At 35.7% G+C, this 24,240-nt stretch overlaps 3 protein-coding genes across 10 annotated transcripts; 2 read left to right on the plus strand and 1 right to left on the minus strand.

Moving 5' to 3' along the window:
* The first annotated feature begins 3,859 nt into the window (after positions 1-3,859).
* On the plus strand, positions 3,860-7,174 carry LOC127079492 (uncharacterized). The gene is made up of 6 exons (XM_051019869.1): positions 3,860-4,039; positions 4,143-4,197; positions 4,303-4,353; positions 6,461-6,552; positions 6,635-6,712; positions 6,952-7,174. The coding sequence occupies exons 1-6, from the start codon at positions 3,984-3,986 to the stop codon at positions 7,097-7,099; spliced, it is 480 nt and encodes a 159-aa protein (XP_050875826.1). The 5' UTR covers positions 3,860-3,983; the 3' UTR covers positions 7,100-7,174.
* A 1,945-nt stretch (positions 7,175-9,119) lies between these two features.
* LOC127079493 (UDP-glucuronate:xylan alpha-glucuronosyltransferase 1) lies at positions 9,120-13,904 on the plus strand. Of its 6 annotated transcripts, none has more exons than XM_051019871.1 (5): positions 9,120-9,272; positions 9,390-9,468; positions 11,288-11,494; positions 11,677-12,287; positions 12,390-13,904. In XM_051019871.1, exons 2-5 carry the CDS (start codon positions 9,404-9,406, stop codon positions 13,418-13,420), a joined length of 1,914 nt encoding a protein of 637 aa, XP_050875828.1. In that variant the 5' UTR covers positions 9,120-9,272; positions 9,390-9,403; the 3' UTR covers positions 13,421-13,904. The 6 variants fall into 6 exon arrangements, with proteins under 6 accessions (XP_050875828.1, XP_050875830.1, XP_050875827.1 ...); XM_051019873.1 differs by having other exon boundaries at positions 9,120-9,265; XM_051019870.1 differs by having other exon boundaries at positions 9,141-9,265; positions 9,394-9,468.
* Positions 13,905-14,088: 184 nt separating this feature from the next.
* On the minus strand, positions 14,089-16,642 carry LOC127079494 (probable pectinesterase/pectinesterase inhibitor 51). Of its 3 annotated transcripts, none has more exons than XR_007787931.1 (3): positions 15,364-16,642; positions 14,245-15,148; positions 14,089-14,147 (listed from the first exon to the last, which is right to left on the minus strand). XR_007787931.1 is itself a non-coding variant. In XM_051019877.1 (2 exons), exons 1-2 carry the CDS (start codon positions 16,355-16,357, stop codon positions 14,460-14,462), a joined length of 1,683 nt encoding a protein of 560 aa, XP_050875834.1. In that variant the 5' UTR covers positions 16,358-16,642; the 3' UTR covers positions 14,089-14,459. The 3 variants fall into 3 exon arrangements, 1 of the variants encoding a protein (XP_050875834.1); XR_007787930.1 differs by having other exon boundaries at positions 14,089-14,162; XM_051019877.1 differs by having other exon boundaries at positions 14,089-15,148.
* Positions 16,643-24,240: the final 7,598 nt, after the last annotated feature.

The following is a 24,240-nucleotide window of genomic DNA, read 5'->3' on the forward strand; positions in this document are numbered from 1 at the left end:
TTATTTTTCTTCTCAAGGATCCAACTATACATTAGTATCCTTAAGACTCACAAAGAATAACCTTCTTTGTCTTCTCAAGGATAACCTCCTTAAGGAATCAAATAAACAATTTGAATAACATTTTGTGTGTTACAAGTTGCTTTTATACAATCAGATTTTACATAAATGATAAACAAACACTTAAAGAAAAACTGTGTACGAACAAATGATAGTTTTTCACAAAGAAATAGACTTGTCAAAAAATTGTGTCACCGACATTTTCTTCAAGTCTTCAAGTCTCACTTATATAGCATAAGAAGAAGATTGTTGGAAAGAAAAATGGAGAAAGCTCATAGAGCGCTTGTCCACTGTTGGATGGTGAAAGGAGTGATACTGCGTATTGTCCTTTGCCCACAAAATCAGTGGCATATGTGATGTATAGTACTGTCCTTTGTCCATGATATCAGGTAGTGGAGAGTATATTTGATTTGTACTATGTATTATTTGATTATGTTCCCATTTAATTTTATCTTCAAGTTCATTGGCTTCTGATGAAAGTTGATGAAGCGTGAAATAAAGAAACATAAAGCTGGATTCAGAAACTTCAAATTTTTTTGGTCAGAACCTTGACATCGTCAATAGTTTGTCTTGAGATCTTCAGAATCTTCATAATATTCAGAGTCTTTAGTCAGAACCTTGATAACCTCAATCATCTGGCTTGAGATCTTCAGAATCTTCAGTTATGTAATATAACTTCAGAAGTTTGGTGATCAGAGTCACATCCAGAAGCACGAAGTAAGAGAACATTGCAGCAACAACATAGTGTCTCCTCATAAGCTTCTCAGGAGTGAATCAGCACAAAAGCATAAAGATCATTGTAGCAACAATATTGAACATCTTTCAGAACTTCTAATAAGTGACTCAAAAGCGGATTTGGAACTCATTGTTCAGAAACTGATGATGTTGCACATCACATATTCAGAATCAGAACTGGTTGTTAAAGCTACACAATAACAAACCATTAGGGTACCAAAATTGTTCTCACACAAATACAACATTGTTATCATCAAAACTCAAGGTATAGATGCAGAACCAAAACTTGTTCTAACAAGTCTATCATCTAAGCTATAAGACATAATCAAATGAAATAGCAAAAATGGATGTCTGCATACATCTCATTAAATTTTCTCTCTTAGGAATGCATAGTTACATAATATCATAATAACTAGATGAAGTAGCAAAAATGGAAGTTCGATTATCTGATCTATAACGCTAGTGATCACTCCATTTATGTGAATTATTTAAATTCTAAAGAGTTGAATTCATCACTTGTAAATTAGGTGACTGAGTTTGTTTTAATTGAATTAACTCATATTGTTAAGGATTACAATTTAGCATATTAGGTACAATGTTTGTTGGATTTCAATTGTGTTTTGATGTGTGGGATTATTTCTAATGTGATTGGTGTCACGACAATACATGACTCCCTATTATCAACATACTTAAGTGTTAAAGAAGTTAATTGGAGTCATGACACCAGAGTTAAGTTGAAGTATGAAAAAAGTATCTAAACAAAAATATCTAAAGTTTTTACAGAGGTTCAACTCAATAACCTCAAACTAAGATATTTACAGGTTTAGCTTTCAACCTCAAATCCATTACAAAAAGATTACAAGAGAACTACGCTCTTGAATAAACAATAATAGTAAACCACACCAACACAATTCTCAGATGAAACTTTTTCCTCTCTCGATATTAAGACAACTCTAGTGAAAACAAACTTTATAAAACAATGATAGTATTGGAAAGATATGAGAACAAATTTATTCAGAAAATTGATGTATTGGAAAGTGAGGAAATACGTCCTTCATATAGGAAAAAATTGTCTAAAAAAGACCACAATCCATGAGTTTTTTTATATTTTAATTGATTAAAAATATGTCTTAATCGATTAGCTTAAGCTAAATAAAGAAACTTTGAATTTCAATATCAACTAATCAGCTATAAGTTTTCTTAATCGATTAGGAGGTGTTACACTTTGTTTTAATTGATTAAAATAAATTATTTAGTGTATTTTGCCTTCCTAAGATCAAACATGCATCTTAGTCGTTTGAGCCCTTGCCCAAATTAATTTGAAGAAGTTTTATAAAAAAAGACGAGAGGTTTAAAATAGATGTTATGTGTGTGCATTGCCTTAATACCTCAAGGCCTACTCTTGTTTCATTTATAATTAACTGGGAAAACTATAAGATAAAATACTAAGCGTCAAAGAGTTTTCATAACTTTACACTTCGATTCCTTTCAAATTGATATGACTTTGATTAGCTCTTTCAATTGGAACATAACTTCAGTTCATTTTGATTTAACAAGTTCCTTTAGTTAAACTTAGGTTTGCTCTTTCATCTACAACTTTAACACTTGAACTTGTGCTTGCTTCGTTGTTTGATGAGACTTTAGATATTCTTTGTTGTTCAGTTGTCATCATGAAAACCATTGGAAGAAATTACATGCACAACGTATAAAACAATATTCTCCCTCTTTTTGATAATGACAACACATCACTCAAGGAGAATTTAAAGCAGAAAGAGATTGATAGAAATATTTGGAGTTGTTAAACTCTCCCTCATAGATAAAAAGAGTATAACCCCCTTCCATGAGAGTATACTTCTCCTCTTTTGTCATTATAAAAAAGACAGTAAACATAAGAAGAGAAAATAATAAACAACTCATAGAACACAATATAAGCAATTAAGTTAAACAAAACTTCATTCATATATTAGGAAGATCAGAGGACTACATAATGGAGGCAAAAGCAAAACAAACAAACAAACAACTAAAAAAACAACAAAAACAAGAGCAACTAGATGTCTTCCTCATTATCACCATAGAAAATTCCATGAGAAATAGGTATGCCATATTCAGATAAGTTGCATGTCATAAAAGCAACTAGATGTCTTAATCGACTCTTCCATTTCTAAATTGAATCCAACATGCATCAAAATTTTCATTATCAAGTCACCATATGGTAACCATGCATTCCCCTTTCTTCAACTTTCAAACATGTGTTCAATTACCCCCGCTATCCTAGTTTGTCTCGACCATGTTGGCTAATAACCATGTTATCGCTATATTGGTATTCAACATTTGCCCAAGGTTAAACTTCCTAAAGATTACCCCAGTTATTTCCAAAAAGACTCTTTTTAAAAGAAATGCTTGAAGTCATCATCATTTTTCCTGAGATTATTAGTCTTATAATCTGATTTAGGTTATGATGTTTTAAATTTCAAAAATTGATTTATAAAAACACTTTGATTTAAAAATAATTTATGTTAGAAGAGAGAAATAAACATAGATAAAACGCCGAAATAGCAATAATAAGAAGAGACGGAGAAATAAATAGCAGAATAAAATAAATTATAAAAATAAAATGCGCTTGATTTCAAAGTTTTTAAACCGATTTTCGGGGGTTTGATGCATGGGAGTTAAACAAACCACCTCTTTTACGATTTCCATAGTTTATTTGCAAAGGTTTTAGGTGACCAATAATGTTCTATTGAAATTGGAGGGGGTTTTTAAGAGAGTCAAACCCCCCCACAAATAATAATGCATGAAAATATTATAATAATTTTTAGATTTTTATTAAAAATATAATCTTTGTAAAATCAAATGATATACAAATAAAAAATATAGTGATACAACTAAAAATTCATAATGGCCAATACATAACATTAAACATTTCAATGATGAAAAAAATTACCCCTCACAAACAAATTGATGCAAAATATGGATTTCACAATAAAATAAACAAGTACAAAATTTATCGATATTTTCTTTTTGGGTACAACTTATCGGTATTTACTATGAGCACTAAATAGGCCCATGAAGCCGTCAAAAAATAGGCCCATGATAACAGAAGCTCCTCTGTTCCTTTCTTCTTTTTTTTTTTTTGCAGAACACACTGTAAGAAAAGCTAGGGTTTTGCGTTTGCTTCTGCATCTACCAAAATGACCAAGTTCAGGAAGCTCGGTCGACCCACCGGTCACCGAATGTCCATGCTCAGGTTAACACCTTGCAATTCAAATCTAAAATTCCCTTTTTTTTTTCCATCTTCAACAATTCTGAATGTCGGGTATTCAATTCCCATTTGATTTTTCCTTATTTAGAACCATGGTATCGCAGTTGGTGAAGCATGAGCGTATCGAAACTACTGTTGCCAAGGTATAAATAAAAATTGATCTTATGCATTTTCGTTTGATTTCTCAATTTTAATTTTTGGTATTTTATGTCACTCTATTTATATGATGCTTGAAATTTTGGATGTAGGCTAAGGAGGTTAGAAGGCTTGCAGATAATATGGTACAACTTGGAAAAGAGGTTAGTGCTTGTGTTTCCGTGGTTCATTCCGAATTGAAAATTTAAGCAATTTAAGCTATTTTGATTGGCTTATAAGTTCATGTGAGGTTGAGTTCATATGTTTACAATAATTTAGTATCTTTACTTGGAAATTTTTTGCAACTATGAAAGAACTTGTATGGTTGCAATTTGTAAGGTTATTAACTAGTGGTGTAATTATGTGCAACGAGGTTTATGTGGCGTACTCTTTTGATAGACATAGCTCACAGTAACTCTTTATCTCGCTTATTCTTGTATTAATTAACAAATGGTGTTTTATCAAACTGGTTTTAGTTTGTAAGGTAAGGGAAGTTCAAAATTCGGAGTAGATATTGAGTATACACTTAAATTGCTTATTTCCCTGCACAAAAGCAAGCAAGGTTTAGGGTCTGAAAGTGATAGTAGTGTGTCAGTCCAGACATAAAAATAATTAATTTAATCTTGTAGCCATTAAATTGGAAAAGCAAAGCATAACTCTTTGGTTGGATGACCAAGTTATTCATGAAATTCCTGGGGCATACTTAACGAAACACATACACACCTTGTCTTAGCCATGTGAAGTACTTAGTTTATCTTCCTTGTCTTAGCCATGCTTTCAATACTGAGTGATGGCAATGTATTTCAGTTGTATAAATGTTTCCACTTTTAAGCTTAGAATTTAGAAACACCTCATGTATTGACTCTAATTTATGGTTTCAATAACACCACGCAATAGCGGAATAGCATGACGGCAGTAGGGTTCGTCTCGACACTATTGGTCAGCAAGCTGCTGTCAACAATAGTGGTTGTAGTAGCCACTAATTGAGGTCCCAAACTGCTATCACAGCTGCTATTTTTTGTGGATCAGTTCTTCAAATTCTATTTTTAAAACTGTTGTCTTTTTCTTAGGTATAAATTTCAAGCTGAACCCTTTAAAGAATAACGTTATGTTCTCACTAAAAATTGTTCCGTTCTTCCTACTTTTAGTTCAGTTATGTTTTATTACTCTATACTTTAGGTTCTTTAACTATTAAGTATGATGATCTCTTTAATTTTGTGTACTAGTCGATTTTTGAGTAGTATGTTTATTCTGTTAGCTGATTTTTAGTCATTGCAATAGTGGCTATTCCCGCTATACTGCTATAGCATTTTAGGATGTCGGTGCTATGCAACGCTGTCTGAGAGACTAATAACATAGACTCTAGTACTCTACACAATGCACTTGGAACATGTGTATATGAAGTTGAAATTGAATTTGACTGACATAGAAATTTTATATCTTTTTTAGTGCATATATGGCTGATTGGTAATGTTTCATGTTATATATACATTTTTTCCTTTCCCTTTATGATATTGTATATTTCATAAAATGTTTTCATTCTGTGCTAGCCACTATTGTTAGATTTCAACTCATTTTGTTTCTCCTTGTAATTGGTAGTGAACTCCCGTTGCAAGTTCTTTGACTAATTTTAGGCTGTTATTGTCTTCTTTTAGCTGGCTTAAGTTAATATCCTAACCTGGAATAAAATCTAAATGGCCAAAATATAAAGTGTGGTGACTCTTGCAAGAAATCAAATTACAATTAACTTAATGCAGGGAGTTCTAATGGAGAATATTATGAATACAATTGCAAAATTTTAAGTATCTTGGCTTCATAGTTTGGGGTCAGTTATATCTCAATCTTTTCTGCACGTACATCACTGTTTTCTTTTTAAATCTTTAGTTTTCCTTTTCTTTTTCTTTACACCTCTTTCAGGGAATATGGCAAGTAAGGATTCTCATTTTTTGTTTTCTTTCCTGTTAGTACTCGTACATTTTGGTTTTTCAGCCTGTGTTGTGACTTGTTTTTCCGATATAAATTAATTTGCACTATCTCTTATTATTTACCTTCCACATGCCTGTTTGTTACAGTTTATGTTTGTTTGTCATGGTAGCCGTAAGACTATGGCTGACAGTTGCCAATGTTAATCTGCTTGTCAGTATTATAATCAGATTAATGTGGACATTATTTTTGGCCTTGAGCATATACTTGATAGGATGATAACCATTTCATCAATTTATCTAGCTCGACTACTTGGATTGACCTATGGTTTACACAATAAACTTTTAGGGATCTGTATGTGCTGCAAGGCGTGCTGCTAGTTTCGTGCGAGGAGACGATGTCATTCACAAGCTGTTTACAGAACTGGCTTATCGGTACAAGTGAGTATTAATCTTGATGTACTTTCAATCACCAATCTATGACTGTTAATTGTAAACACTGAACAGACATTGTGTTTTGCAGGGATAGAGCTGGTGGGTACACCAGGTTGCTTCGGACTCGTATTCGAGTTGGCGACGCTGCACCAATGGCCTATATCGAGTAAATCTCTGTTTATTTTCTGATAGTCATTAGTCTATCTGACTTTGTCGGTTCTGTTATTTTGGTAACCTGCCTTGATTTCACTAAAGAAGTTATTTCTTTTCATTGTTGTCGATATTGCCTGTCTTTTTAATCTATTGTCTTGTTATGGTCTATCCTTCAAATCTTATAAGTTGCTTAGAAAATCGATGTTACGATTTGAACTTCTTTTTAAAAAAAAACTATATGGTTTGAAACAGGTTCATTGATCGAGATAATGAGCTTAGGCAATCAAAGCCACCAACTCCTCAACCACCTCAGAGAGCACCCCTTGATCCTTGGACGAGATCTCGTCTCACCAGGCAGTTTGCACCTCCCAAAGTGGAAAAATCTGATTCTGATCTCTGACTCATTCGAATGTATTGCAGAAACTACATGTTTTTGTCCCCATAGCTTGAGATATCTGATTTTTGGCTTTGCTTATTTTATAAATCTCCTCATTGCTTGCAAAAATAAAAAAAATTATTTGCCTACTACAAAGAAATGTTCTAGAACAAATCATTTCACTGAAACCGCAAACGATAAGGGAAACGAAAAATCTAAAAGCTCTGTGTGTACTTGATTACATGTTTAACTGACAATTACGGACCGTTAAATGGCGAATGTGTAAACAAGACAGGTTGGTTCTGCTTACTTGCAATATGAGAAGTATATTATTTCAATAACAAAAAGGTGAAGAAAGAGAGCAAGGTTGCTTAATAAGGTTCTGTATGTTCACAGGGATAGTTAAGTCTTGCTCTCTTTCTCACGTATGTATAATTATGGGATAACATGTACCTTTCTTTTTGTTTCCACTCATTTCTATATCAAGTTTCCTATGCATTCTGTGTGGTCCACTGCGCATGTCACAAAATTCAACCTTAGCCAGAAACAAAAAAGCAAAACTAGAAAGCTCTAAATCTTCTTTACCTTTTCAGTTGCTTTACTTACAATACAGTATACATACTCTCTTACGTCTCCACACTCTCTTCATGTTAAAGAATTCTATATTCTATATGGAACTATTAAATGAATAGAAATGTTTTGTCTACAAATTAATTTGCAATGTTGATAGTAGTATGATAAACTTATACAATGCTTAAAACAAGGACAAAATTATGTATAAAAAAAGGTGGTCAACAGGTTCAATGTTTCTTTGTGATTGAGAATAATTATTTTTTAATTTTAATTAATTAACATGATTATTGTAGTTTTGACCGATAATGCTAAGACCATGTGTTTGGTGGAATAGTTTAAGAAAGGACATTTAAACAAATTTCAACAATTTGAAGGATGATTAACTATGATAATAATGATCACATTGTATGTATTAAGAAAATAGAAGTGTGACATGTGTTATGTGTGTAGTTGTCTTGGCAGCTAATTAGGTGTTTCTTCAAATGTAGATGAACTTGATTAGTATTAAAATTAAAAGAAAATTAATTATTATTATGATAATGAAAAGAGTGTTTACCTACCATGGATTAAATCAATTAATTGTGGCATTTTTAAGATTCCACAACATTAAAACCTGATCATTTATAGGAAAATCGATGATCAGGTGTCAAAACTCTGATTTACTAGTATATTGTCAAAAAATAAAACAAAATAGGTTTGGATATATCAAAGTAAAAGCTTAAACAGTCCTCCTTGTAAAAAAATAGGAATAATTATGTTTTCATATTTGACAAAGATTAGGACATGTGGTCAGCTTTACTCCAAATCCAATGAACAATTGTTTTCATTAACCTAATCTAAAGCTAGTAACAACAACTCTCACAACAATAATGACACCTTTTTATTATTAAAAAGGGTGCTTTTTTTTGGACGGTTATAAGGGATACTTGTATTTATATAATAACTTCGATTTATCCAACACAATTTTATCATAAATTTAAAAAATTCTTGTTAATACATTTATAAAATCAGCACAAAAACTAATTTACTGCCGCATGATTTTGTCAACCTACTAGCCAATGCTTGTAAGCTTTTGCAATGATTTATGAATTTTAAGTTAACTATGGTTCAATTGAAGTAAAACTCAAACTTTTCAAGCTTTGAGCTAAATAGCTACATCACTAGATACTTTCTAGTACCCATATTTTTGGGGTGAATCCTAAATTTTAATTAAAAAATTGGAGAAGAAAAGAATTGAAAGATGTTGGATTTATTGGTGAGACTTGGTTCATATATTAATAATGACATATTCCTTGTATTATAGTGGCTTGTCAACTAAAAAATAATAGATGATAATATCAGATAAAACAAAACACATATAAAAAAATAGGAATAAAATAAATAAATAAAAAAAGTTGGTGATTGAAAAAAAATTGTAAAAGAAGTTACATGGCGAGTGTGTCTATATTGTGACTCAAAAGCTCCCAACTATTTCATTAATTAATAGTGTTTCTTTCTTTCTTCCTTCCTCATCTTCTTCACATTCCTCTTTTCTTATCTCTATCTGTGTGTTGTTCACAACAACAACGACAATATTGTAATCGCGTTTTGTCTCCTAGGATTGTGTTGGAGCAGCATGTACTACGTAAAACTTTTCTAGGAGTAGTAAATTAGTTTTGAATATTTGATTTCATTTTGTTATTATCTGTTTGTTTTGATTAAAGTTTGTTGTTGATGGCATTGTAATTGCATGGCCATGTAGCTAGGTTGGTGAATATGAGAGGAACAATGGGAACTTCTCCTCGTTCTGTTGAACCACGACACCGATTGCCAGCATCCATGTCAGTTCTTTCACTTCATACTTTGTCTGTTCCTAAAATTCTGCATCACTTTTTTTTATGACTATCATATTAAATCGGCTTCTGTTTATGCAAACAGTTTTCTTATGTCATTTGCCTCCTTACTTCTTACCAATAATTATTTGGTTTTAGGAGATGTATGCTTCATAAAGATGGAATCATCTTTTTCCATCAAATATTACCCCAAATATTTATAACAAGATTATTATTTTTAGTCATTATTACTTTCACAACTATATTAATTAATAAAATATATAATATTAATCATTTTCTGATACTAAATTATAAAATATATTAACCACTATTTATATTTCATTTACTAAATTATAAAATATATTAACCACTATTTATATTTTATTAATCATTTTATTTTACTATTGAAGATCTTTTTATGTCTGATAACTCATTAATCAAATTATAATTGTGAACCTTATACATATTATAAATCAAAATTGATTAAATATATAAGATTATTTTTTGATGTTAGGATACTCAATAACCCAATCATAAATTATATTAACCAATTTTTCACGTTCAATTATTCAATTTTATTTTATTATTTAATACTATTTTTTGATGTCAGAATATATATTACTCCATCCAAATAAATTATGAATTGTATTAACTAAATTTTTGTATACTTTAGAAAAAAATATTTAAAAATTAAAAATAAATAAAAATGTTACTATTAACCGAATTTAAATAGTATATATGATGTAGACTAAAATTCGGTGTGAAAATACGTTACTCTTTATAAATAAAGTAAATGTGTATCAAGTTTTCTTATGGAAAGATGATAATAATAATAAAAGAGTAATTTACATTAACAACAAGTTTATAAAATTATCCTGTTTACTGTTTCATCTTATTAATCAAAGTGTCATAAAAATAATAAAATAAAATAAAAATTATTTGATATTAGGATTTACATGTGATATTCTGGTGTAAAAAAATTTATACAATGTCATTCAATAAATTTTTTGATCTGACTTCAATTTGTATGGTCCTTATTTGACAGTATAAAATAAATTTACACATCAATGCATCATCATTTTCTCTTCATCTTATTGTTAAATAAAATAATAAAATAACTTTACACGTCAATACATCATCCTTTTCTCTATCTTATTGTCAAATAAAATAATTTTAAACATCGATGCATCACCTTTTTCTCTTCATCTTATTGTCAAAGAAAATGATTTTATGTGTATGAATATTTTTATTTTTATTTAATTTTTTATATATATTGTTAACAATATGATGGAAGGGCGTGTGTTGACAATAATAGAATATATAAAGGCTTGCTTTGGAAATGTATTTTCAAAATTTATGAAATATTTGACATTTTTTAAAATTTCTCAAAAAAAAAGTCCTATTAGTTTTCAAAATTTATAAAAGAAAATCGGGATAATAGAAATACAAAATGAAAATATCATGAAAATAATTTGGTAAACAGTATTAGGACAAGTTCTGGTTGAGTTAACCATGTGTCACGCATGGACCTAATAGGATTTGAAGTATACATTTGGTAACGTTGTTGAATCCTTTTCAAACAACAGTAGGGAACATGCATTGCATACAGTCACAATTATGTTTCCTCTTAAAATACTTCTTATTTACATTCCAAGGAACCTTAACAACAACATACTAGGTTCATATCAATACAGCACTCTCAATTATTCATAGCTTCTACGTAAACTCATATAACCAATGGTTTACAATATTTATCTGCAATTGTTTGCTGAATCTTTTTCTCTAGCTTATGTGTACTAAAACTTGTTTCACTAATTATGAGTTACAGTGAAGATTTATACAAGAGAAGAGTGTCGAGAACGAAAACAAAAGATGTAGATAAACCTTTTCACTTATCTATACAAGATAGAACCTCAAGATGGAAGTTTTCTTTCTTAAAACTTATCTTACTCATAACCATTTCCGCCACTTTTGTAATGTTCATCTACTCGCCAGATGTTTACAACACCACTCATTTATCAGGATCTGGCTCAAGGTACGTCTTACCACAAAAGTATATAGATCAAATGCATTGTTTATTCGATGAATTTAAAAAGTAATTTTTTTTTATAAATAGCACCAGAGGTAATAAGAAAAATTCACCATTACTAGTATATACCTGTTATTTTCTTAGCATAGTGTTGTAATATTTGAGTATCTTTGCAATTCTGTGAACAGGTGGATATGGGGTGTCTCAGATCCTCGGTATGTTTCCAATGTAGATACTGATTGGGATGATATAGTGAAAATCACAGAAAAACTGCCAGGAAAAAATGAATTTCAAGGCATTGGACTTGTAAATTTCAACAAGACTGAGATTTCTCACTGGAAGCATAATTTTCAAGATGCCACACATGTTGTTCTGCATCTGGAGCATGCTGCAAACAATGTGACATGGGAATCGTTGTATCCAGAATGGATTGATGAAGAAGAAGAAACTGAAGTTCCCGTTTGCCCTTCTCTGCCAAGTCTTGTACCTCCCGGGATGAGACTCAATGTCATTGCTGTCAAACTGCCTTGTAGGAATGGAGGGAATTGGTCTAGAGACGTGGCTCGTTTGCACCTGCAGCTTGCAGCGGCTGGCCTTGCTACCTCTTTCAAAGGCAATTACCCTATTTATGTGCTCTTCATTACCGACTGTTTTCCGATACCAAATCTGTTTGCCTGCAAAGAACTAGTTGGACGTGAAGGAAATGTATGGTTATACAGACCAAACTTGAGTGTTTTGAGAGAAAAGGTTCAGCTTCCAGTTGGATCATGTGAGCTTGCACTTCCTATGAGAGGCAGAGGTATGCAATACTCACTTTCCATCTTGAACAATATTGCATTCACATGTACTGTTGCATTATCATGTTTGTTATAAAACTGAAACAGAATGAATTGAAATGCAGAGTTGGCTTACAATGGAAATGCTCCAAGAGAAGCATATGCAACAATTCTGCATTCGGCTCATGTTTATGTTTGTGGAGCCATAGCTGCAGCACAGAGTATTCGAATGTCAGGATCAACTAGAGATCTTGTAATACTTGTTGATGAGACAATCAGTGGATATCACAGAAGTGGATTGGAAGCAGCAGGGTGGAAGGTCAGAACGATACAGAGAATCAGAAACCCAAAAGCTGAAAAAGATGCTTACAATGAATGGAACTACAGCAAATTCAGGTTATGGCAGTTGACAGATTATGACAAGATAATATTCATTGATGCAGATTTACTTATACTCAGAAACATAGATTTCCTATTTGGGATGCCGGAAATCACTGCTACAGGTAACGATGCCACTCTGTTTAACTCGGGTGTCATGGTGGTTGAGCCATCGAACTGCACATTTCAGCTTCTGATGGATCACATAAATGAGATTGAGTCTTACAATGGAGGGGACCAAGGGTATTTGAATGAAATATTTACATGGTGGCACAGGATACCGAGACACATGAACTTCTTGAAGCATTTTTGGATTGGCGACGAGGAAGAGAAGAAGCAAATGAAAACCATGTTGTTTGGTGCTGAGCCACCAGTTCTGTATGTGCTTCACTATCTAGGTTTGAAGCCATGGTTATGCTTCAGGGACTATGATTGTAACTGGAATGCTGATATATTTCATGAGTTTACAAGTGATGTAGCACATGCAAAGTGGTGGAAGGTGCATGATGCAATGCCAGAGCTTTTACAACAGTTTTGCCTGTTGCAGTCAAAGCAGAAGGCACAGTTGGAGTGGGATCGGAGACAGGCTGAAATAGCAAACTACACAGACGGGCATTGGCGAATCAAAGTTAAAGATCGACGCTTGAAGAAGTGTATAGATAATCTGTGTAACTGGAAAAGCATGTTGCGGCATTGGGGAGAGAGTAACTGGACAGATGATGAGTCTTTTACTCCAACACCTCCCACAGTTACCATGTCATCTCTTTCTGCTTTATGAACTGCCAGATTCATTTTTCTACTTTCCTTGCCTGTCATACATTTCAGAACAAACAACAACAACCAAACTTTATCCCACTAGTTGGGATCGGCGTTAGAGAAAAGGGATAATTGAAGAAAATTCCTTTGTACGCGTTCTTTTATGATTAAAAATGGTTTATTCTACTTGCTCTGATATTATGAAAACAGATTCAGCAGCAACTCAATTTTTGGAGTTTTTCCCCAAATGAATTAATAATGTATGACTCTCTTTCTGGTGTTTGGGTACAAAAGAGAAATAATGTAATATACGAGATCATACAGCAGCCATAAACTAGACAGAGACACAATTAAGACATACTTGAAAAATATGTCGTTGGTGTGTGTGTGTATTATAGACGTAGAGTTATGTCCAAACTATTACTGCCGATTTTATTTCATCAATTTAATTTAATCATTCGACTTGGTTGGCCGTGAATGAAATGAAACTATTAAGGTTTTTGGGATTTGACTTTAAATTTGAATGCAAATGCAAGCAAAGAAATCAAATCTTCAACTTTGATTCGATTTCTTTTTCAAAGGAAATGGCTATTATAGAATTTTCTCACCAGATTCTAGAGTCATGGATAAAACGTTGGCATTGTCCTTGCTACAGCTCTAGAATTTGAAAAGAAACAGAAACCGTAAAAGTCACCATAATGGATTTTACTTCGATATCCTCTTCGTATAGTTACATCGGATGGAAAGCTCTGGAATGAAATTTACTAATTTTATATGATCAGATCATCATTCTATACCACAGCCATCACATAATAAAAGAAGAATATGCGGGGACAGAGGGTCTACCTAATAAAAATGAGTAGGAACAACCCTAAAGTGTATCTACCAGCAGAACTGATGCAAGATTTGGAACTCCACCCTCTCCATGGCTTTATTGAAATCCTCCTTGTATCAGCAGTTTGCAAAGTAGATGTGGAAAAGAATATGAAAAATTCCCCATTTACCGAAACCTCCTATTCATAATCATAGCTCTACCATAATTTACTCTGTCCCATGATGAACTAATAACTGATACGGCTATCCCAATCATCTCCTTGAATGAAACCCTGCAGTGAATACGTGTACACATGTTCAGCAGGAACCTGACTACTCCAGGACACTCTCTTAGTCAAATTAGAACCGGGTCCAGAGTTTCCGATTTCCCCATAGTAGAGTGTATTCAGTCCAAAATCTCCACTCCATGGCATCCAACCCTGTGGTGTGATTATGGTTTCCATGAACGAATTAATAAAAACTGTTCTAGAATACTCCTTCCACGGTCTTCCGAGATAGTTCTTGTGTACTTTAGGCTTGTCATAATACAACTCCATATATTTTTCAGTACCATTAATCAAGCAATTGTGGAAAACAAAACCTGTCGACTGAGCAGGGTCAGTTCTGCCATGTGCAGTAATGGCGTTGTTCTCCCCTTTCTTTGGCCTCGCTTGCCTAGGCTGGACTAGGAGTTCACAGTCTTGGAAGAATGAAGCTGAGTTTCCAAAGATGAAGTCCACATTACCTATGATACGGCAAGATTTATAAAACTGGCGCAGGGAATGAGCATAGAGAGTATCTTGATTGCCTATGAATTCACAATTCTCGATAACAGAAAGATCACTGTCTGATCTGAATGCTACTGCTTGGTGTGCATTCGCACCTGCTGTGTTTTCAAATGTGAGATCCTTCGCCATGAATCCATCCCCAACAACCCCTACAGAGTTTAATCAATCAACTCATTAAGAATATAACAATGCTATATCAACACTATATTTTAACTAAAGTAGTTTTCTCTTCACACATATGCTTCTAATGTTATTTTCTATGAAGCACCGACACAGATCTGGACACCAGACACATCTTCAATCAATCTTACGCGTCAAGTAATCTTTGCACGGCATAAATAAACCTTAAACAAAACAAACTTACCAACCGTGGCAGAGTTATATGTTGTCATTCCCTTCTGTAGTCCAACACTTGCAGAGCCGGTGATGACAGTCTTACCAATGCCATCCCCCAAAAACACAACATTCCTCTTCCTTAACGGAATCCTAACCCTCTCTTCATAAACCCCTTCCTTTATATGTATCACAAATCTCCTCCCTCCACCAATGTCCACATTATCCGGCGCAGCATCAACTGCTTCCTGAACCGTCCCGTAACACCCACTGCCCGCGTCCTTACACACCTTAACATCCGGCGTAAGATTCGCCGGCACCGAAGGTCCCGGGCCGAATACACCCGAGCCGGAATCCTCCCAAAAACCATCGCGCTCAGTGCGAGGTGGCCTCCATGAATGAGTGTCATTACCGAAGAGATCATAAGAGAGAATCATGCTGAGAGCATTGCTGGAGAGGCCGGTGAGAGACTCAAGAAACGACATAGCTTTGAAAACTAATTCAGTGTCGTTAGCGTATTTAAGACCAGACCAACAGCTATACTGGTAAGACAATGCAGCAGTCATGAAGGCGCGTGCGTCCTTGATTCTCCCACGTGAGAGCGCGTGTGTGGTAAGAGAGGTACGGTGGTGAGAGTAGTGGAAAACCTGGAGGCAGCTTTTGGCGACATTGATGCGGGAGTGGTTGCCTGCAGAAGCGTCTAGGATGGAGTTGAGCATGGATTGAGCGATGTTGAGGTTTATGGAAGAAAGGGAGATTGCGGAATGGATGATGTGGAGGGGGTTAGGGTTTGCGGGAAGATTGTGGGAAAGTGAGGAGAGGGAGGTTTGGCATTGTTGAGGGAAGCGTGTTGCTTTGCAGGCTTGTTGGATGTGGAGAGTGGTGGAGGAGTGAGAGTTGGAGAATGAGAGAGAGAGGAATAGGAGGAGGAATGAGAGGGATGCCATGGAGAGGATGAGGAGGGTGGAGATTATGATTGGGATGGGGAGTTGTTTAAAGGGTTTTCTGAGATGGGTGTTGGTCATGTTAGGTTGGGATTAATTGAAGGGGGCTTTTGATCTGATTCGGTTATTCTTGGGAATTAGCTTCCTAAATTAGGGCGTTTGTTGTTGTTCATGTAGCTGTAAAAATTAGTAATTTGGTGGAAGAAGCAAGAGGCGGTGAATGTCACTATGACAGTGGAATGGAGAGTGATTGCTGGATCCGATTCAGATCAGACTCGTTTTTGTGATTGCCTAAGTGAAAAGTGAAAAGTAAAACGTGAAAACGATTGTTAAATGAGGGCACGTGGAGTGTTTTGTTTACACGCCGGTGTCGGCTGAATGTGCGATTATGACCGCACACGCTCACGTATCTCCCTCCCTTTACCCGCTCACTAATAACACACCTAAAAAAACACATGAGACATAAAAGCAACTTAGAGATATGGCCCGCAAACATAAACAACACAAACTTCGTGATTATTGTTTACATAAACATCTTGTTCATCCAAACAAAATAAAGAAATATCATATATATTCATTCAAAATTTTAAGGTGAAGGTGTATGAATCATCTTACTTGTAAAATGTTCAATCTCTACTTTTTTAAACAATGTGGGACTAAGAACTCATATTTGTTTCTCAACACAAGTCACATATATTTCTCAACAATCTTCCTCTCAAGTGTGAGTACATCCACTATGCTCCCCCCTCAAACGGAAGTTTTTCCATCCACATGTTTGTACCGTTGTTGATAGACACACTTACTTGTCATAGACACTTCAACGAAACATGTTGTCTGACCACCATACCAGGAAGACTTTCGACATAAAGAGTCGATCCCTGAATATCAATGATGAGTCATCATGAGGGAAGCATTCACATTGGATCAAACACTAACCTAAAAATCAAAGACTCGCACAAACAAGTGAGAGAGACACCATATTATCACTAAAAATCTTAAGGTGATAGATGTATGGGTCCTCTTAATTAAAAAGTGATCAACCTCCATTTTTTTAATCAATGTGGGACTTAGACCTCATAGTCGTTTCTCAACACAACTAACACTTGTTTTTCAACAGTGATCAACTTCACATCATCACACCACATATTGACAAAGCAGGAAAATAAACTAGATCCAAAACATGTCCCTGGAACAATTATTTGTTTCCCACCTTGACCACCATCAAACATGAAACCAGAGTTATGATCATACCTCATTTGAGCAGACCAATTAACTTGATAAACAATGGAACCCAGCGAACCGCAACAACGGTCAGATTTTAGCACAGTACATCAGACGGATTATATGTACCTGTTCGCTGTTGATTTTGGCGAACAACCTCTGGTTTTCCAAAACTTATTGAATTGGGTTACTTGCAGGATCAACCATACAAATCCTAGGACATGTGCAAATTTAAATAACTTTGTAACTCTTTAGAACAACTTTTGTATCCTTTATTTGGTTTACTAAGTCTTTCATGTACGAAAGATATGGACTAAAAGTGCTTAAGTAAAAGTAAACTTAACAAGACTAAGATAAATGGCGAAAAATAAATGGCGAAGAATAAATTGCATAAAGTAAATGCAAAGGATAAATGACTGGTAAATGTAAAGGAAAATTGGTAAAGAACTTTGAAATTTATAAGATAAAACTTTAAAGAAATGGTGTTTGTTCACACGTACATTTTCCAGATAAGACTCTTTTCTCTCACACGGGTACTTTGAGTATTTTGCAGGAATTTTGTACAAGTTTTCACACACACATTCTGATAACAACTATCTTATTTATATATAAACAAAATAATTGTCACTAACGAATAAATCCTAAAACTATGACATTTGGCTCTCTGCATGACTTCTTTTTGCCAGGTGCTTCCACGCGTCTTCTGCCAAACGTTATAACTCTTTTGAATTTGAATTTCTGCTTTACGTCGAAACGACGCGTCTCCTCAGACTTGTCGAATTGTCGAAATATCATAACATCATCCATACTTGTCAAAGACGTCTTTTCATCTGCAGACATCTTCTTCTGTTGAAATATCGAACCACCAATTTGTCGAAGTGTCGAAAACACTTATCAACTAAACTGTTGAAAATGCTCTTCAAGTATATATTTCCAGTTTTTTTCTTTTTGCAAGCATCTCCATTTGTCGAAAACACTATTCTGCTTATTAATTTCATGGTGTCAAAAATACATGTATATAAATTGCCCCCCAGCAAAGATGTTTCGCCTACTCTGGAGAAACAATCATTTGTTGTCAACCAATATTTCGATGCCATGTCATTTAATTCCATTATTTCCAAGCTTTTATAATCTCAAGTTCCCAAACAGATTCATCATTACACTTTTTCAAAAAACGTCATGTCTAGCCCACGTTTAGACCTTACCCCCCATCATTTCCTAAACCTAACATCATGGCCTTTTTCAACTTCCACATCTTCATCATCACCGTTGTGATTCAGCCACGTGTCCCACGATTATCATCAAAAACTCAAACGTTTTTATCATCTTCCCTTATAAATACTCACAACCTATTTTCTCTGAAACTTTTTTACGCTTCAAACTTTCTTCTTCATACCCATTTTCATACTTTCAACTTTCCTGAAAAAATTTCTTTGTTCTTCTCAACAATGACTCCTCCAAAATCTTCCAGCAGCAAACACTCCAAGAAGACCCAAGATTCAACTCTTCATCCTGCGCACGAGTTGAACGGACCAATGATTGTTGGAAACCAACAATACGTTCCTGAACCTCCCAATGAGAGAGAGAAGGAATGTATCTACAAATCCCAGGTATTAATTCCTGTTCTTGTTTCTGGTATTTGTCACATTATGTTAGGTCCACTCCCCAATCCAGATATTAAACCAGATCGTCTGAAAGAATTTTTTTTCCACCTATTTCCATACCAAACCCATAGGTGCTGGAGTAAAACCTCAACCTCAAGAGAAAACTGTTGAACAAATTGACCCACAAAGTTCGACTGATGATGGAGAGTTGAATTTAACTTATTTGAATTATACTAGGATCTTTAGAACTTGTCCATGGTCGAAAGACCCTTCAGACTATTTATCCTGGCTAGATAAGGTTGAAAAGATTAAAGGAGATTTCTGGAAGGAAATAGGCATTTTCGACCTCATTCAATTGTCGAGAGTAGGACCCAACATTTGCCCCAATATGCTTTTAGCTTCCCTCTATTTTTGGGACAGTACCTATAACACTTTTCACCTTCCTTGTGGGATGGTCACACCCACTCTCTTCGACGCAGCAGCCATCGTTGGCCTTCGCCCCAATGGGATAGATTTCGACCCCACCAACCTAAATGAAGATTCTATAGCTTTTGACACTAGCTTTGCTCCATACTCTTTATTCATGTCTCATTATCATGACAAGGATACCACAGAAGTCTCGGATGTCGAACATATAGCCTTTTTGACTCTATGGCTAACAAAATATGTGTTTTGCTCCCGTTCCCTCCAAGTTGCCAAAAGATTCATCACTATGGCCAATCAGCTTCACGCAGGAACCAAACTATGCTTAAGTGAAATGATTTTGGCGAATCTTTACGAATCCTTGAGTGAGAGTGTAAATTTTTTGAAAACCATCAAAGACAAATGTAAAACCAATTTGTCGGGACCTTTTTGGCTTTTACAATTATGGCTCAATGCCACCTTTGAAGCTTCTCTTCCTGTAAAACACGAAGTGAACGAAGAAAAAGTGAAGGACAGGACTGTCGAATGGCCTAGGTTGGTGCAACTAACGGCAACTGATGAAGGAATTAGCCTTCGACAAGGTTTCAACGGTTATGTCATGATGTTTGCCAACAGGTATCATTTTACTTCGACCATGGCACCCTTTGCTAGTAGAAAAATTGGACCTGAATGGTTTACCCAACAACTGCCCTTGGAAATGCAGAAGGATGAGAATATATTTTTGGATATTTGGGAATCATTTTTAACCCCCAGGCTCCTTTTTTCCCATCATAACGTAACCAAAACCCAAATAGCTTTGATAGTCTACCAACCCAATCTCGTTGCTAGACAGTTTGGCTTGATCCAAATAAAACCTCGACCCATCTTCCCAAAGAAAGGATCTATCATTTTTTACAACTCCCTTCATAATGAAGATAAGAGCAAAAAGCTGTCGAAGAAGCTAACTGATGATTCTCTTGATATTTGATCAGTGATCTTTCGACCATCTTTTCTCTGTACTCCTGAGTTTGATGAGTGGTGGAAGGATTATTATTCTACTATATTTTTTGACGTAACAACCTTCACCACACATTTAACAAATGCTTTTGCTTTCGTGCAGGATCAAACCAAAAAAGGTATTCAAAGACACATTAAAGAAATACAAAAATTTCAAAAATATTTTGAAACCGTGTATAGACCTGATGATCTTAGTCGAACCATACGCGAAGCAGCAGTAATTTTAAAACATAAATTGACGGAGAGGTTTGAAAAATTGTCATTGCCTTCACATATTCGACCAGAAGCGCACTATGACCTGGCTTTCAGCTGTCATCCACCAAAATTTCCTCCTTTACCAACTGCTGAGTTTGGCGTGGCATTAAGCCCTCCATTTCCAGATTGGTTCGTTTGTGGGGACTATATGAAACTTCTTCGTCAACATTACAAAAAACCTGCTGAGCGTGTGGTTCCGACTAAGTATCATCTGGACGATTACCAAGGACACCTTCATATTGGAATAGAACACGTTCGCGTGGAAAGTCCCATTCTTGAAGGTGTTAACAGAAAACACGATTTTTCTTTTGTTATTCTAACTGTATTATCATGTATTTCTTATATTTGTTTCTGATTTTCCTTTCTTTCCTTATCCGTAAAGATCCCTACCAAGAAAGCTTCTGTCGAAGCGTCACCAGGTGCTGCTAAGAAACCTTCGACAAAGGTACAAACCTCACCCTTTTCATTTATCCTTTTTCCTTTTAAGAAATTAACCGGCTTTGGTTTGCATGACTAGGTAAGTCGAAAGCCCCCACCAGTCCAAAAAAGAAAGAAAGAAGAGGAGAAAGTTCCCAATGAAGAATCTGGTGATGAATCTCCGGAGCCAAACCCCCCTCCTCAGAAGAAGACAAAAACCAAGAGGGTCTCTTCCCAAAGATCCATTGTTAAGTCAGCTAAAAAAGATTCTTCAAGTACTCCAACTGCCAAACTTCAGTCGAAGGATATAGAGAGTGGGAAATCTAGTTTTAATACTGAGATTCCTGAGGTAAATCCTTATTTCGACTATCTATGTTCATCTTCATTGCATTTCTTTCTTCTAACTTAGAATTATTTTCAGAAACAATTGGTTGTCGAAGGAAAACCTACAGATAAAAACAAACCAAAACCTGATAGTGGTTCTGCTCTCAAAATTGTCAGCTCAACGTCCACTTCTCCGAAGGATTCGACAAAAGGATCAACAATGAAGATGGCGTAGACAAAAATTAATCCTGAACCTGAGAAAACTCTGGAAGAGACAGTCCAAGAAGAAGATATCCCCAAAAATGATCATGACAGGCAGACTGTAGCAGAATTCGACGCTACAATGAGTGAAGCTTCTGAAGACGATTCTCCTCCTCATCCAGGATTAAATGTTGCTGTTGAATTAGGAGACTAAGATACATTTGAATAAACTGTGTGTCTTGAAAAGCACTACGGAAATTTTATTATGTATAGAGAGATTATAACTAATTACATGATATAGTCGATGTGGGACTATTTGATATACACATATTCTTAATACTATATTTACAAATATCAACACTCCCCCTCAAGCTTGAGCATATAAGTCAAATGCACCAAGCTTGTTACATATATACTTAGTTCTGGGACTTCGCAGAGATTTTGTAAACACGTCTGCCAATTGATCATTAGAGTTGACAAAGTTTGTGACGATGTCACCTGATTCAATTTTCTCTCTGATAAAGTGACAGTCTATCTCAATATGTTTGGTCCTCTCATGGAAGACTGGATTTGAAGCAATGTGCAATGCGGCTTAATTATCACAAATAAGTGTCATTGGTCTTGCTTCTTCAATTTGAAGTTCCTTGAGCAATTGTTTTAACCAAATAAGTTCACATGTTACCATTGTCATGGCCCTATACTCTGCCTCGGCGCTTGATCTTGCAACTACGTTTTGTTTCTTACTTTTCCAGGATATAAGGTTTCCTCCAACAAGTACACAATACCCAGAGGTGGATCGTCTATCAATGGGTGACCCTGCCCAATCAGCATCGGAGTATCCAACTATCTGAGTATGTCCTTTATTTTCATACACTAGACCTTTTCCTGGAGCACTTTTGATGTATCTTAGAATTCGGATAACAACATCCATGTGTTCCTGACAAGGAGAGTTTAAGAACTGACTTACGACACTAACTGCAAAAGAAATGTCTGGACGAGTGACGGTGAGATAATTCAACTTTCCAACCAATCTTCTATACCTTCCTGAGTCAGATAAAGGCTCCCCCTGATTGGGTAGTGTCGCATCCGCGAAAAACAACCGGCGGGAAAAAACAAAACAACACAGAGCTGCCACCGTGCGTTATTTATCCCAAAAGAGGGAAAGGAAACGCTCGAAGTAAACCTAAGAAAAGCATGGTCTCGCGACCAAAGAGAATGGGATCGGGAGTCGGTTATGCGAAGGGAAGGTATTAGCACCCCTACGCATCTGTCGTACTCGACGGGATCCACGCTCAAAAGATAGGAAAAGGTTGCTAAACAAACATCACACACACACACTGAAGACAACACAGGTGGAGGAAGAGGGGAGAGGGCTCGCTAGGATATCGCATCCTATGCCTACGTATCTCATCGGGAATGAGAATCAGAGCTGCCGTAGTTCGGCTCACGCACGCCGAAACAAAACAAACGCACACAGGAAAACATAGAACCCGAACGCCAATCGCTGGACTTACATCAGCTTCCGAACCAAACCAACCCACACTGGAAACCAGATGCCACTTGATGGACTTATACCGGACTCCAAGCACACAAAAAGAGGATACGGAATGCCAATTGCTGGGCTTACATCCATCTCCTACACACACAAGAAGAAACAAGCAACAAGCTACTAAGGAGCCGGGAACTCGAGCCTAGCAACTGTCAAGCAAACACACACAAAAAGAAAAAGGGTGCCCGGAGAGACCTCGCACGGTCTCCTGCCTACGTACCTCATCTGGTATGAGGATTAGGGCAACGTAGTTCCCCTGAACAGGGGAGAAAGACTAGCCTAACCAGATACAGAGGGAGACACAACTAGGGAGACTATGACTCGAGCCTAGATGTTATCATGCATATCATCCCTAAGTTAAGGTTGCTATCTAACTTGCTCAGGCAGCAAGCTAATCCTAAACAGGCAAAGCAAAGCATGCAAGCACAATCAAAACAAAGCAAACATTCACAATTAGCACACACTATATACAGACAAAGGTGGCTCAAACAAGGGTTAGGCTGCAAAAGCAAGCCAACTGTATTAGGTGATGTTAGCTCTTAACCCTGACATTGAGAGTCAGGGTGAAGCAGATGAAATAGGAAGTGAGGGGTGTGCCTCACAGCTCTTATCCCTGGCCAGGGAGAGCTTCAGACAAGAATGTGTGGGTTCAGAAAGTGGAAACCCTTCTACACATATGACACTGACTCAACTGAGATCTTGGGTTAGGATCCACAATGCATCAACACCAGTTGCGTGAGCAAAGGGATGACTCAACAAGAATAGCAGGAGATGGATTGCACATCTCTTGTATCTGCCAATTGCCTTAATCAAGGTCTTTTCCTGCTTGGGGACAAAAATAAACAAGCACAAGCATTGCCTCTTAAGGATGACTTCAGACAGGTGCCTGGCCAAGTAACAGGCCAGGTCTTCCAGACTACATGGAGAAAAGAAATTCTACCTCAATTGGTTTATACAACCAAGCAACAGCACAA

The sequence above is a fragment of the Lathyrus oleraceus genome, chromosome 5, assembly GCF_024323335.1.
Source record: "Lathyrus oleraceus cultivar Zhongwan6 chromosome 5, CAAS_Psat_ZW6_1.0, whole genome shotgun sequence".
NCBI lineage: Eukaryota > Viridiplantae > Streptophyta > Magnoliopsida > Fabales > Fabaceae > Lathyrus > Lathyrus oleraceus.

Bases quoted from the DNA above. Each gene is read 5' to 3' on its own strand.
- LOC127079492 (XM_051019869.1), top strand. From the start codon at position 3,984: ATGACCAAGTTCAGGAAGCTCGGTCGACCCACCGGTCACCGAATGTCC. The intron at 4,040-4,142 runs GTTAACACCTTG...TTCCTTATTTAG, and splicing joins CACCGAATGTCCATGCTCAG to AACCATGGTATCGCAGTTGG. The intron at 4,198-4,302 runs GTATAAATAAAA...TTTTGGATGTAG, and splicing joins TCGAAACTACTGTTGCCAAG to GCTAAGGAGGTTAGAAGGCT.
- LOC127079494 (XM_051019877.1), bottom strand. From the start codon at position 16,357: ATGACCAACACCCATCTCAGAAAACCCTTTAAACAACTCCCCATCCCA. The intron at 15,149-15,363 runs GTAAGTTTGTTT...TAAACTCTGTAG, and splicing joins ATATAACTCTGCCACGGTTG to GGGTTGTTGGGGATGGATTC.
- LOC127079493 (XM_051019876.1), top strand. From the start codon at position 9,404: ATGAGAGGAACAATGGGAACTTCTCCTCGTTCTGTTGAACCACGACAC. The intron at 9,469-11,287 runs GTCAGTTCTTTC...TATGAGTTACAG, and splicing joins CACCGATTGCCAGCATCCAT to TGAAGATTTATACAAGAGAA. The intron at 12,288-12,389 runs GTATGCAATACT...ATTGAAATGCAG, and splicing joins ACTTCCTATGAGAGGCAGAG to AGTTGGCTTACAATGGAAAT.